This window comes from Chrysochloris asiatica, unplaced genomic scaffold (genome assembly GCF_000296735.1).
Source record: "Chrysochloris asiatica unplaced genomic scaffold, ChrAsi1.0 scaffold00206, whole genome shotgun sequence".
In the NCBI taxonomy this organism is placed as follows: domain Eukaryota; kingdom Metazoa; phylum Chordata; class Mammalia; order Afrosoricida; family Chrysochloridae; genus Chrysochloris; species Chrysochloris asiatica.
Window position 1 is genome coordinate 5,134,458 of NW_006408724.1, and position 14,500 is coordinate 5,148,957.

A 14,500-nucleotide genomic window follows, 5' to 3' on the forward strand; every position below is an offset into this window, starting at 1 on the left:
AACCTGAACTAGAAAGCAATGGATTTCTTGCTTCTGCCACAAATTCCCCCAGCTGTAAGCCTTCCAACCTTCTAAATATTCCTTTATATGTGGTTCAGAGTTCTGGAACCATCCCCTGAGCCTGCTTGGTCGGGTATTCTGTGTTGTTGCTGGTGGAGCTCCTTACTGCACTTCCACCTGATATGCCATCTTGTTTGTTCTCTCTCCAATTAACTTTTGATATGTTGTTGTTGTTAAATGCTGTCAAGTTGGTTCCGACTCATAGTGACCCTGTGTAGGATTTTCTAGACTTTTAAATCTTTATGGGAGCAGAAAGCCTCATTTTTCTACCATGGAACAGCTGGTGAGGTCGAACTGTGGACCTTGTGGCTTGCAATCCACTGCTTATTATATGGAATCACTGAGATACCAACTATTGATATGGTGGTGATGTGCCGTGGAGTCAGTTCCAACTCATAGCTACCCTGTACAGGCTGTAAATCTTTACAGGAGGAGAAAGCCTCATCTTTTTCCCACAGAACAGCTGTAGTTTCGAACTGCTGACCTTAAGGTTCGTAGCCTGATTCGTAACAACTATGCTACCAGAACTCCTTAACTATTGATACAGATGTTGATTATTGGTAACTTTCATTGACTAGACAGACTGACTCGTGGGGACCATATATACAAGAGATAAAGGTAATATTGCCCAGTCTTATGTCATACTCCAAATTGCCAGTATGTTCAAGTGCTTTGTCATGGGTATTGTGCCATTCCATCTCACTAAGAGTAACCTTCACTTGCCCTCTTTCTTTGTTACTGTTGTTAAGTGCCATTGAATCAGTTTTGGTTCAAACCAACCTTATGGTCAAGAACTTATCCTACAGTGCTATACCAGGACTCCTACACTTTACCAAATACAATGCCCTTCTCTAGTGATTGATTTCTCCTAATGACTTGTTCAAACTCAACAATTTGGAAAATGCTTTGTTGTGATCTATAAGTGCTGCGTTGACTAATTTGGGGACTTATATTGCCAGGCCTTTCTTACTATTCTGTCTTACTGTGGAAGTTCTGTTGAAATCTGTCCACGATGGGTGAGGCTGCTGGTATTTGCGATGACAATGACACAGTCTTCATCATCATAATGACATGTATCATGACATTACACCAAACTGCCAAACTGACAGGTGAGTGGCAGATAGATATTAAATTAGGAAATGCATATCTTCTTAGTTTGAATATACTCTGAAAACATTCAAGGGTGATGATACATGTAATAATTTATTGCCAATGCCTACTTATTCTGACACAAACCCAAGAAGCAAACTAGGAGAAAGAGAGAATCTCTTACCTAAATCCTTAGTACTGAACCTAGCCATGAAGCCGTGATTTTGAGTTGAAGAACTTTTCACAAATGTGACAAATAGAAAATTATATACAGATGTTATAAGTGAAGGGATGTCTGTGCCACAATACTTCCTATTTTCAGGAGAGCCCAAAATGGAACTACTGCCAATCTAAAAAAAAAAAAAAAGACATTCAAGTTTGCTTGTTAAACATCTAATTTAGAAAACTGCATTAAACATAATTACTCTGAAATATTTCCATTAGATAGCAAAAGCAAATGATGAAAATATCAGGCATTCCTCAAAATACAGAAACCACAAAAACTGACAGCACAATGTGGTCATAAGAAAGCATAATTATTGATATTTTGTAGTACTAGAAGTGCACTAATTGTAAGATATTAAAAGTTATGTAATCAAATAGTGTATAAAATATAGGATATTTCCAAAGTATTTAGTCAAAGATTCTCTACTTTGGGATTTTGAAACAGGTGTACATAAACATTTTTAGGTTCAATAATAGCAGTCTTACTGCTATTATTATTATTATTACATATTTGAAACACTTTTATTTCTTGAACAGCTTTATAGTTGTTTGGTGCCATCGAATTAGTTCTGACTCACAGCAAACCTGGTCAGTGTTTCCGAGGAGCACCTGGTGGGTTTGAACTGCTGATCTTGCAGTTAGCAGATCAGTGCTTCTCCTACAGCACTATTCATATACCATGCAATTTATCCATTTAAAGTGTACAATACAATGGTTTTAAGCGTGGATAGATCTGTGCAATCATTACTACTATCAATTTTAAAACATTTTCATTACTACATAAATCAACCCTTTGTCAGTACAGATTTGTCTAATCTGTACATTTCGTATAAATGAAATAATATGTGAGCCTTTGAGACTATTTTCACTTGCATAATTTCAAGTTCCCTCCATGTTGCAGCACATATGAGTACTTCATTCTTTTTTTGTGGCCAAATAATGCTCCTTTGTATGGTTATGTTCTGAGAGAAAAAGGAAGCTTTCTGAACCTGAAACAATTTACGGTCTCAGAAACCCTATGCAAGATGACAGTGAGTTGGCATGGACTCATGTCAGTGAGAGAGAGTGAAATTTCTAATGATACTGAAGGAGACCCGGGGTGGTGCAAATGGAGCCTCAGCAATATAGTGGGTTACAAACTGGGCTGTTAACCAAAAAGTCAATAGTTGGAATCTAAAAATCGCTCCAGAGGAGGAAGATGAGACTTTCTGCTCACACAAAGGCTTACAGCCTTGAAAAACCCTACACGGGTACTGATGAGTCAGAATCAACTCAGTGGCACACAACCACCCAAAACTAAAAGGCTGAAGGCTGAAGTCCACCCAGAGGCACCTTGTAGGAGAATCACGCTATTTATTTCTGAAACATCACATCTATTTAAAATCCTATGGTGTGCACGTTCTCCTCCAATACACCTGAGGTCACAATGAGTTGAAATCAATTTTGTTTTGTTTTGTTTTAGTGCTGGTGAACATTTTTCATGGGCTTATTGGCAATTTGTATAAATCTTTAGATAAATTAAAATATTGTGCCCATTTTTAAGTTAGGTTATTTAATTATTTTTATAAAGTTCTATAAGTATTATGAATACAAGACCCTTATCAAATAGATGATTTGCAAATATTTTCTCCCATTATGTTGGCTTTCTCTTCACTTTCTTAATGATATAATTTATAGCATAAAATTTTTTATTTCATTAAAGTTCAATTTTTTTATTTTCTTTTTTATGCTTTCAGTGTGATATCTTTGAAGGTTTTAGTTTTATTCTTATCTTTCTAAGAGTTTTATAATACTAACTCTAACATTTAGATCTATAATCCATTTTGATTAATTTTTATGTATATAAAGATATAATCCAACTTCATGTGTTTGAACTTTGATGTAAATTGTTCCAGTATTATTTGATGAAAAGACTATTTTTTCTCTTTGAAATGTGTAGACATCCTTTTCAAATTCAAATGACCATAAACATAATGGTTTATTTCTAGACTCTCAGTTCTGTCCTACTGATCAGTATTTATATCCTTATACTAATAACATATTGTAATTGCTATTGTTGGTTATTAGGTACCATTGAGTTGACTTCAACTCATAGTAGCCGTATGTACAACAGAGCACTGTCCAGTGTTGTGCCATCCTCACAATTGTTGCTTTTGAGGCTATTTCTACACCACTGTGTCAATCCATCTCATTTGAGGTTTTCTCATTTTTGCTGATCCTCTACTTTACCAAGCATGATGTGGTTCAGGGATTGGTCCCTCTGGACAACATATTTGAAGTAAGAGAGACAAAATCTTGCCATCCTAGCTTTTAAGGAGCACTCTGACTGTACTTCTTGCAACATTTATTTGTTCTTCTAACAGTCTCTGGTGCTTTTAGTATTCTTCGCAAACATCATAATTCAGAAACATCATTTCTTCTATGGTCTTCCTTATTTATTGTTCAACTTTCACATGCATATGAGCTTATTGAAAATCCTATGACTTAGATCAGATGCGCCTTAGCCTTCAAACTGACATCTTTGCTCTCAAACACTTTAAAGAGATATTGAACAACATATTTGCCTAATGCATTATGCTCTGGTGTGGCGCTGTGGGCTAATACGTCAGACTACACAAAATCATTTGAACTGCAAGTTCAGCGGTTCAAGCTCACCAGCTGTTCCTTGGAAACCGTATACAGGGTTGCTATGGGTCAGAATCAATTCAATGGCACTTAACAACAACATCAATATGTCTATTGATTTCTTGACTGTTGCTTCCATGATTGTTGATTGTGGAAAACAAAGTTTTTGAAAATTTCAATCATGATAACATGTGCTGGTGAACACTGTCATGATAACATGACAAATGGAGATATGATTGAAGTTGTCAAAAACTTGTTATTTATTGGCTCAGTTATGAGGATTTTTGTTTTATTTACATTGACTGCAATCCATATAGAAGGCTGTGGTCTTTGATCTTCATCAATAAGTATTTTAAGTCCTCTTCACTTTCAGCAAGCAAGGTTGTATCATCTGCATATCACAGGTTGTTAATGAATCTTCCAACACTTCTGATACCACATTCTTCTTCAGATAATCCAGCTTCTCGGATTATTTTCTCAACATACAATTTCAGTAAGTACAGTGAAAAGATACAACCCAGGCACACACCTTTCCTGATTTTAAGCCATTCAATATCCCCTTGTACTGTTCAAACAAGTGCCTCCTGAACTAAGTATAAGTTCCTCATGAACACAATGAATTGTTCTAGAATACCCATTCTCCTCATGTTGTCTATAGTTTAGCATGATTCACACATTTGAATGCCTTTGCATAGCTAAAAAATCAAAAGTAAACATCTTTCTAGTATTCTCTGCTTTCAGACAAAATACATCTGATGTCAGCAATGTTATCCCTAGTTTCACACTCCTTTCTAAATCTGACTTGTACTTCTGGCAATACACTGTCAACATGTTGTACCAGTTTTTGAATTATTTTAAGCAAAATTTTATTTGCATATGACACCAATGATATTCAGTGATTTTCTCATTCCAGTGGATCACCACTATTTGGAATGGACACAAATATGGATCTCTTCTAATTCGTTGCCCAGATAGTTGTCTTCCAAATTTCCTGGCATAGATGAGTGAATACCTTCAGCGCTGCATCAGTTTGTTAAAAGATTTCCATTTGCATTCTGTCAATTTCTGGAGCTATGTTTTTTGAAAATGTTTCAGTGTTGCTTGGACATCTTCCTTCAGTACCACTGGCTTTTTATCTTATGCTATCTTTCAAAGATGAGGCTTTCTGCTCCCGTAAAGATTTACAACCTCAGAAACCCTATACAGGGTCACCATGAGTTGGAACCGACTCCATGGCACACCACCACCACCACCTTCTAAGATGGTTGAACATCAAGGATTTTTTTTTTTTTTTTTTTTTTTTGGTACAATGATTGTATATTCTTTCCATTTCTTTTGATATTGACTGCAGTATTTTCTCCATAGAATCCTTAATTATTACAAATCTAGGCTTCAATTTTTTTCTTCAGTTCCCACAGCTTAAGAAATGGCTGAGCGAGCTCTTCCCTTTTGGTTTTCTGACTCTGGTCTTTGCACATTTGGCTTTCTAATTCCAAGTCTTGCCCCTCATAAAACTATGTTTCTTCTTCTCATACTGCCCTTTCAAATTTTGTTTAGATCTTTTACTTCATCATTTCTTCCAGGGACTTTAGCTTCTGTACACCCAAGAGCAATTTTTGGAATCTCTTCTGATATGCATTAGAATTTTCTTTTGCTTTCCTCATGCATGTTATTCTACATGTGATCTCACAATTGTTTGGCACTTCAGTCATTAGCGTTTAATGTATCAAATTTGCTCTTTAGATGTCCTCTAAATTCAGGTGTATATACTCAAAGTCATATTTTGGTTCTCATGGACTTGATTTCATTTTCTCCTGCTTCAGCCTGAACTTGCATATGAGCAATTGATGGTTTGTTCCACAGTTGAAATCTTCATTGACTTTAGTGGTTGATTGACGCATATATTTGAATACTAGCAATTTTAATTGGTTTTCCTTGTAGGCATTTGGATATTATCCTATCATAGGCAGCACTGTATTTCAAGATATCTCTTAACATATTCTTTTCAACAATGAATGCAATGCCAATCCTTCTAAATTTGTCTTTCTAGCATTGTTGTTGCTCTTGTTAAGTGCCATCGAGTTGGTTCCAACCCATAGCAACCCTGTATAGGGTTTCCAAGAAGCAGCTTGTGGGTTTGAACCACCAACCTTGCAGTTCAAACTGGTCCTGCAGTCCAACAAATCATCCCACAGCACCACACTTGCTGTTGTTAAGTGCAGTCAAGTCAGTTCCGACCCATAGCGACCCTGTAATAAGGGTTCCAAGGAGTGAATGGTGGGCTTGAACCACTGACCTTGCAGTTCAAATGGCTTTGCAGACTGGCGCATTAACCCACAGCACCACACCAGGACTCCTATATAATTGTAAGATTCAAAACGGCCAATACCATTTTATGTCAGCTCACTAATGCCTGGGATATCAATCTTTTTGTGTTCCATTTCATTTTTGACAATTTTCAATTTTCCTAAATTCATACTTTGTATGTTCCATGTTCTGATTATTAATGGATGCTTGCAGCTTTTTTTCCTCATTTTTGGTTGTGCCCATTAGCTTTGCTTCAAATGAAGGTCCCAAAAGCTGTGTTCAATTTGCATCATTATAGTCAACTCTACTTTTAAGAGGCAACACTTCCCCACTCATATTTGAGTGCCTTCTTGCTTAAGGGGATCATCTCCTAGTGCTATAGCTGGCATATTTCTGGAGTTCTTTATAATGTTTTCATCTTCCAGCACTGTATCTGACAATGTACTGCTGCTATTCATAAGGTTTTCAATGGCTGAACATTCAGAAGTAGTCTGACTCTTCTTCCTAGTCTAGCTTTGTCTGGAAGTTCTGCTGAAACCTGTCCACCATGGGTGACCCTGCTAGTAACTAAAATATTGGTGGCACAGCTTCCTGCATCACACCAACATGCAAGTCACCACAGTACAACAAACTGACAGACTAGTGGTAGAACACACTTTATTTTTAGGTCTCCCTTAATTTGTTTCAATGATGTTTTGTAATTTTCAAAGTAAAAATTTGCACTTGATTATTCCTTGGTATTTTATCCTTTTTTATGTTATTATAAATAGAATAGTTTCATTGATCTCATTTTCAATGATCAATTGCAGTATATTGATAAACACTTTCTTTTCATATATGGATCTTTTATCCTACAACCTTGTTGAACTCATTTATTAATTCTGTTGTTGTTGTAAAGTACCATCGAGTTGGCTAGGACTCATAGCAACCTTGTATAGGGTTAACCAAGGAGCATCTGGTTTGAACTGTTGACCATTCAGTTAGCAGTCCAGTGCTTATCCTACAGCATGTGTTAATTCTTATGATTTTCTACATACAGGATCATGTTATCTATGAAAAGAGATCATTATGCTTTTTTTCCTATTTGGATAAATTTTATTTTACTTCTTAACCTCATTGCTCTTGCTAGTATAATGTTGACTAGAAAATATGAGACTGGGTATGCTTGTCTTGTTACTGATCTCAGGGGGAGAAAATTCAATCTTCATTCTTAAACATAATGTTAGCTGTGGGCTTTTGTATGTACTCTTCATCAGGTTAAGGAAGTTCCCTTCTATTCCTAGTTTGTGGATTGTTTTTATAATGAAAAATGTCATAATCTGTGAAATGCTTTTCCTTCACATTTTGAGATAACCATGGGGTCTTAGTATTTCATTCGATTGATGCCATGAATTACATTACTTTATTTTTGCATAATAAACTAGCCTTACGTACCTGGAATAAGCTTGGAAATAGTGTGCAATCCTCATATATTGCTGAATTTAGTTTGCTTGTATTTTGTTGAGGTCTTTACATCTATATTCACCAGAGATATTGATATGTACTAATCATGTAACTGACCAGACTATAACCTGAAATAATATTCTATAGCAATTTATAACCGAATACAATTATCCAAAGATATTTTCTCTTACCTCAATATAGTCTGTATCACAGTGGGCAGAACTTCCGATTTCAAAGCCAGTGAAATTGAAAAGAACTACCTGGCTTTGGGGTTGGTTGATGGCCCATCGACAGATCTTTTCTCCAGGATATACGTTAGGATACAAAGGAGAGCGAATGATGCCATCTCCAGTTAATTCACCTCCACAAGCTGTAAATGCGAAAATGACATTAATGCTTGCCAGGAGATAAATTATGCATGCCTTCACTTTATTGCATATTCTAAGGTGATAAATGATCACAAAACCATCGCTTTCAACTCCCATGGTGTCATAGATGGCATGAGTTGTCTATGAGTACTGCTTTCTTGCCACCTGAGGACATGAAACGATAATATTATTTTAAGAAATTAAAATGCTGCATGTAATCCGGCAAATTGAACATTTTAAAAGCAAGGCTTGTCTTTTGGTTGTTTAAATGATTATATATACCTGTGTGCTTTTGTGTATGTTCCCCACCCCCACAAAACACACACACACAAAAAAAAACAAAAACCAGAGGGAATAGAAGCAAATACTGTTGAATGTGTACAGAGAAGATCATAATCACTGCAATGAAACAATGAGTGTAAAACTGATGTTCCACCATGCAAACTATCACTCATTCACAATAAAAACTTAAAAAAAAAAAAAAGCTTGTGTTTCCTTACCTATTTGATAAACAGCTCTGAAACCAACTTTTTCAATGGAAGCATCTATTTTAAACCTGACCCAAATTCTATTTGTGATAGAGTAAATGTGAGAGATGGTTGAGTTGCCACAGAATTTTCCAAGTATAATGTCATCATCTAGAACCTAAGCAGAAAAAGAAAATAGAACTATAATCTTAATCAAATAAAACAGAGTTTAAAATGTTAATGAAATTGCCTTGATAGTGGTGTTATTATTTGGAGATAAGACAATGACAGAATCAAAATTAGTGCCAATCTACTTTGGGTTTCTATTGATATGTTTACTACAATGCAATAATAATATAAAAGCTTATGACAATAATATCCCAAAACAAGATTTTTTTTTAACGTTCTAGCAATTTCCACACTGTCAAAGAGGAAATAAGTTAACAAGTTTGGATTATTGAGAATCAGAAAAAAATAAGACTACTGGATATCAAAATATACAGGTTTCAGTCAAATTGGTAAGTACAGGGGATCACAACTTAAACTGGCTTCATTGTTGCAATAAAAAAAGGAAAATGGAAGGATGCACAGTGGAAGGACAAAAGGAAAGAAGGAGGAGAAATTAGGAAAACGATAAAGTAAAAATGAAAAGTAAACCTAATAAATAGAACACAAAAAAGTAGAATTATAACTACATTGAAGAACCCTTTTTTGAGGAAGATTGCAGAATGAAGACATGACATAAACCTATCACTGGAAAGTTCAATAAAGAAAAAAGCAAATAAAGCACAAATCAAGAAATTCAGAACTGACAAAAGGGGTACATTCATAGATACGAAGGATCTTTTAAATAAGGTAGTTCTCTATACAATTTTATGATGGTATATTTGAATTTTTGAAGTAGGTTACTTCCAGGAAAAATACAAATTAGTATAACTATTTCAAAGTGATGAAAAAGAAAAATCCGAATAAGCCGTAAGTCAGATAGAAAATTGTAAACATTATCATATAATTATTCCACCGCCCCCCCAAATAAAACCTCTCAGAGAAACAGATTAAGTTTTGTGCCACATAAAATCTCTTACATATTAATCACAAATATGATTGCACAATTTCATAACACACTTTATTTCCCAGAAGTACTAGTGTAAATTAAAGGAAATCTTCCCCACCCCTCGCCCCCCCAAAATCATCCAAAAGCTGTTCATTATTTCAGAAATTGAGTTGCCAACCTACACAGGCATGTCAGTCCATATTTGTAGTGTGGCATGCAAAAGGCTTCTAGATATAAGTGTAAGCAACTGACTGATTAATTTGTCTTCCAGTGTAGCTTACTCAAGCTTTTAACATACAGAAGTAATTGTCATTTTATTTTGTTACTTTACTTCATTTCTCCTAATTTTATACTAAGAACTTTATGCTGTGTTAATGTAATGTGTTTAGTTCAGTTATATTATCGGTGAACTGCATTTTAGAAGAGTGAAAAAGTAATATAAAAAGATCTTACACTGTAGAGAACTAGTGGCTCAGACAATGGTCCTAAACTCATGCAGTGCCTCCTAGGATGTTTGTATGAGGAAGTGACCTCTAGCTGAGACTATCAGGACCAATGGGCATTATCCAGGCAAAGTGGAGCAAAGGAAATACCCCTGGCTAAGAACAGCACATGGGGGTGGGTCAACTAAGGGAAGTGTGTTTTTATACAGTAATGAAACAAGAAATAGAGTGAGTGCTGACTCAAAGCAACTCTATGCACAACAGAATGAAACTGCCTGGTCTTGCATAAACCTCACAATCACTGCTATGTCTGAGCCCATAGCTGCTGCCACTGTGCCAATCCACCTCCATCTTGTTGGGGGTCTTCCTCTTTTGCTTCCACCTTCCACTTTACCAAACATGGTATCCTTATCCAGGGACTGGCCCCTCCTGGAAACATGTCTGACCTCTGAGAGATGAAGTCTAGCCATCCTGGCTTCCAAGAAGCATTCTGGCTGTACTTCTTCCAACACAAGGTTTGTCCTTTTGGCAGTCCATGGTATTTTTAATGTTCTCCTCCAACACCGTAACTCTAATGCATCAAGTTTTCTATGCTCTTCATTATTCACTGTCCAACATTCACATACATATGAGGTCAATGAAAATATCACGGTCTGAGTCAGGTGTACCATAGTCCTCAAACTGACATCTTTGCTCTTAAACACTTTAAAGAGGTCTAGTGTAACAGATTTGAATAATGTAATATGTCATTTGATTTCTGGCTGCTTCCATGAGTATTAATGATTGATACATGCAAAATGTAGTGTTTGACAACTTCAATATTTTTCCCATTTATCTTGATGCTGTTTATTGGTCCAGTGGTGAGGATTTTTGTTTTCTATACATTGAAGTGCAAGCCGTACCAAAAAGGCTGTGATCTTTGATCCTCATCAATAAGTATTTTAAGTCCTTTTTGCTTTCAGTAAGTAAGGTTGTATCATTTACATAGCACAGGCTGTTAATGAGTCTTCCTCCAATCTGGATGCCACTTTTTTTCTGCATATAATCCAGCTTCTTGGATTATGTGCTCAGACTACAGATTGAATAAGTATGGAGAAAGAATATAGCCCTGGTGCACATGTTTCCTAATTTTAAACCATTCGGTTACTTCCTTGTTCTGCTCCAAAAACTATTGGTCTATGTACAGGTGTCTCATGAGCACAATTAAATGTTTCGAAATACCCATTCTCTGCAATGTTGTCCATAACTTGTCATGATCCATACAATCAAAAGCCTTTGCATAGTCAATAAAGCACAGATAAACATCTTTCTGGCAGTCTCTGCTTTCAGCTAACATCCATTTGATGTTAGCAATGATATCCCTTGTTCCATGACCACTTCTGATCCTCTGGAAATTCTCTGTCAATGTTGATTGCAGCCATTTTTGTACTATCTTTAGCAAAATTTTACTTACATGTGATATTAGTGATGTTTTCTGATGATTTCCATATTCCATTGGGTCATCTCTCTTAGTACTGGGCACAAATATGTATCTCTTCATCAAATGGCCAGGTAGTTTTCTTCCAAATTTCTTGGCAAAGATGAGTGAGTATCTCCAGTGCTACATCAGTTTGACGAAATGTTTCAATTTGTATTCCATCAATTCCTGGTGCATTGTTATTTGCCAATGCCTTCAATGCACCTTGAACTTTTTCCTTCAATATGATTGGTATATAAATTTGAATTATAGTGATATAAACTGGTCTTCCTTGTTGTATATGGGTATTATCCTATCACAAACAGCATTGTACTTCTAGACAAATCTTGATATGTTCCTTTTGATGATGAATGTGACACCATTTCTCTTCAATTTGTCATTCGTAGTACAGTAAGCCAAGTGATTTTCAGATTCAAAATAGCCATTACCAGTGCATTTCAGCATACTAATTGATGTTTATATTGATGTGTATATGTTCCATTTCATTTTTGAAAATTTTTAATTTTCCTAGATTCATATTTCATACATATATACATTCCGTGTTCTGATTATTATTAATGGATGTTTACAGCTTTTTCTCTTCATTTTGAGTTGTGCCCCATCAGCAAATGAAGGTCCTGAAGGCTTTACTCCATTCACATCATCACAGCCATCTTTACTTTAAGGAGACAGCTCTTCCCCAGTCTTATTTTGAGTGTCTTCTAACCTGAGTGGCTCTTCATCATGTTTCAATATTCAACACTCTCATGTTGATAGTTGCTATTCGTAAGGTTTTCAGTGACTAAATATTTGGACGCTGTCTGTCTCTCTTTTTTCCTGGTCTGTCTTTGTCTGGAAGCTCAGTTGAAATCTGTCCACCATGGGTGACCCTAGTGTTATTTAAAATACCCGTGGCACAGCTTCCAGAATCATAGCAATACGTAAGCCATTATAGTATGATAATGGTGATTTTATCATTGGTGCCACTGAGTTGGTACTGGCTCATAGAAACCCTACAGACAACAGAATGACCCAATGCACAATAGTCTTCGTTATAGAAATAGAAAATCAATTCTCAATTTATGAAAGGACTTCAAAATGTTTGTGGAAAAATTCCATTCTCTCTTAACTGAATTTTTCCATGAACCTTTTGAAGTTCCCTTATACATGAAATGGTAAGAAGATCCAAATAGCTAGAGTAATGTTGAAAGAGAACAAAGTAGGAGGACTCACGCTTGCAGATTTTAAAACATCCTAACACTGATAAAACAACAGACACATAGATCAATAGAATTGAATTGAAAAATGAGAAATAAATCCTCACATTTACGATCAACTGAATTTTGACAAGGGTACTGAGTCTACTGAATGGGAAAGAAGAGTATCTTTAATCAATGGTGTTGGGGAAACTGGATTTCTAAATGTAGAACAATGACTCAGGATCCATGCCTCAACAAATGAAAAATGGATTAAGCACTTAAATGTGTAATCTAAAATCATAAAATTCTTAGAAGAAAATGCAGGAGCAGTGCTATTAGGCCTAGCTTTTGACAATGAATTGTTGTTACTGTTGTTGTTAAGTGCCGTCGAGTCGAGTCAGACCTGACCCACAGTAAACTCGTATAGGGTTTCTGAGGACCAGCTGGTGAGCTTGACCCACCAACCTTGTGGTTCAAACTGACTTTGCAATCCAGCGCATTAACCCACAGTGCCACACCAGGATTCTGACAATGGATTATCTAATACCAAAAAGCATACACAAAAGAATACAAAACCAATGAGACCTCATAAAAATTAAAATCTTTGTTCATCAAAAGCAGGAAAAAAAAAAGTTACTATTTAGAGAATGATTTCAGAAATTATATATATAATAAGAATCTCAAAACCAAAATCTTTATAAACCTTTGACAACATAATAAAACATCAGATAATCTAATCATAAAATGGACAAAGGACTTGAATAGACATTTTACCAAAGTGGACATTAAAACACATAAAAAGATGCTAAGCGTCTTTGGCCAGCAGAGAGAGCTGCAAATCAAAATCACAATGAGCTATAAATATACTAGTGTGACACTATAAGATAAGCACTGGACTACAACGTCAGTTTGAATTACAAGGTAACAGTTCAAACCCACAAGTTGCTCCTCAGAAACACTATATAGCATTACTATGAGTTGGAACCAACTTGACATCATGTAACAACAAAGGATGGTTAAGTTTAAACACATACATGCAGAGAAAATAACAAACATTTGCAAGGATGTGGGGAAATTGGAACCTTTATCTATTGTTGGTGGGGATGCAAAATGGTACAGCCATTGTGAAAAACAGTGTGATCGTTGCTAAAAAAAAATTTAAATAGAACTACCAAAGGACCCAAAAATTCAACTAATCAATATACACTTTAAAGATTTTAAACACAGAAGTATATGCCAATATTCACTGCATCACTACTGTTGTTGTTAGGTGCCATCAAGTCGGTACCGACTCATAGTGACCTTATGCACAGCAGAATGAAATATTGCCCAATCCTGGGCCAACCTCACTATTGTTGCCACACTTGAGAACATTGATGCTGCTACTTGGTCAATCCATTTTGCTAGGGGTCTTCCTCTTTTTCTCTGACCCTCCACCTTACCAAACATGGTATCCTTCTCCAGCGACTGGTGCCTCCTGACAATATGTCCAAAGTATGAGAGACGAAGTTTGGCCATCTTGGCCTCCAAGGAGCACTCTGGCAGCACTTCTTCTAACACAGATCTGTTGGTTCTATGGGCAGCCCATGGCACTCTCAATATTCTCCTCCAACACCATAACTCAACTCAAAATCATTAATTCTTCTACAGTCTTCCTTATTCACTGTCTAGCTTTCACATGCATATGAGGTTATTGAAAATACCATGGCTTGGGTCAGGCACACCTTCATCCTCAAGCTGACATCTTTGTTCTTCAACACTTTA

General features: G+C 36.0%; 1 protein-coding gene across 1 annotated transcript in view; it reads right to left on the reverse strand.

Annotated features, from left to right (window-relative positions):
* CUBN (cubilin (intrinsic factor-cobalamin receptor)) overlaps positions 1 to 14,500 on the reverse strand; it is a 384,343-nt gene that overhangs the window by 292,471 nt on the left and 77,372 nt on the right. Inside the window, exons 18-20 of the mRNA XM_006872611.1 lie at positions 8,618 to 8,762; positions 7,941 to 8,119; positions 1,334 to 1,499 (exon numbers count right to left, since the gene is read on the reverse strand). Of these exons, the coding sequence (XP_006872673.1) occupies positions 1,334 to 1,499; positions 7,941 to 8,119; positions 8,618 to 8,762 (490 nt within the window). The remainder of the gene's footprint in view (positions 1 to 1,333; positions 1,500 to 7,940; positions 8,120 to 8,617; positions 8,763 to 14,500) is intronic.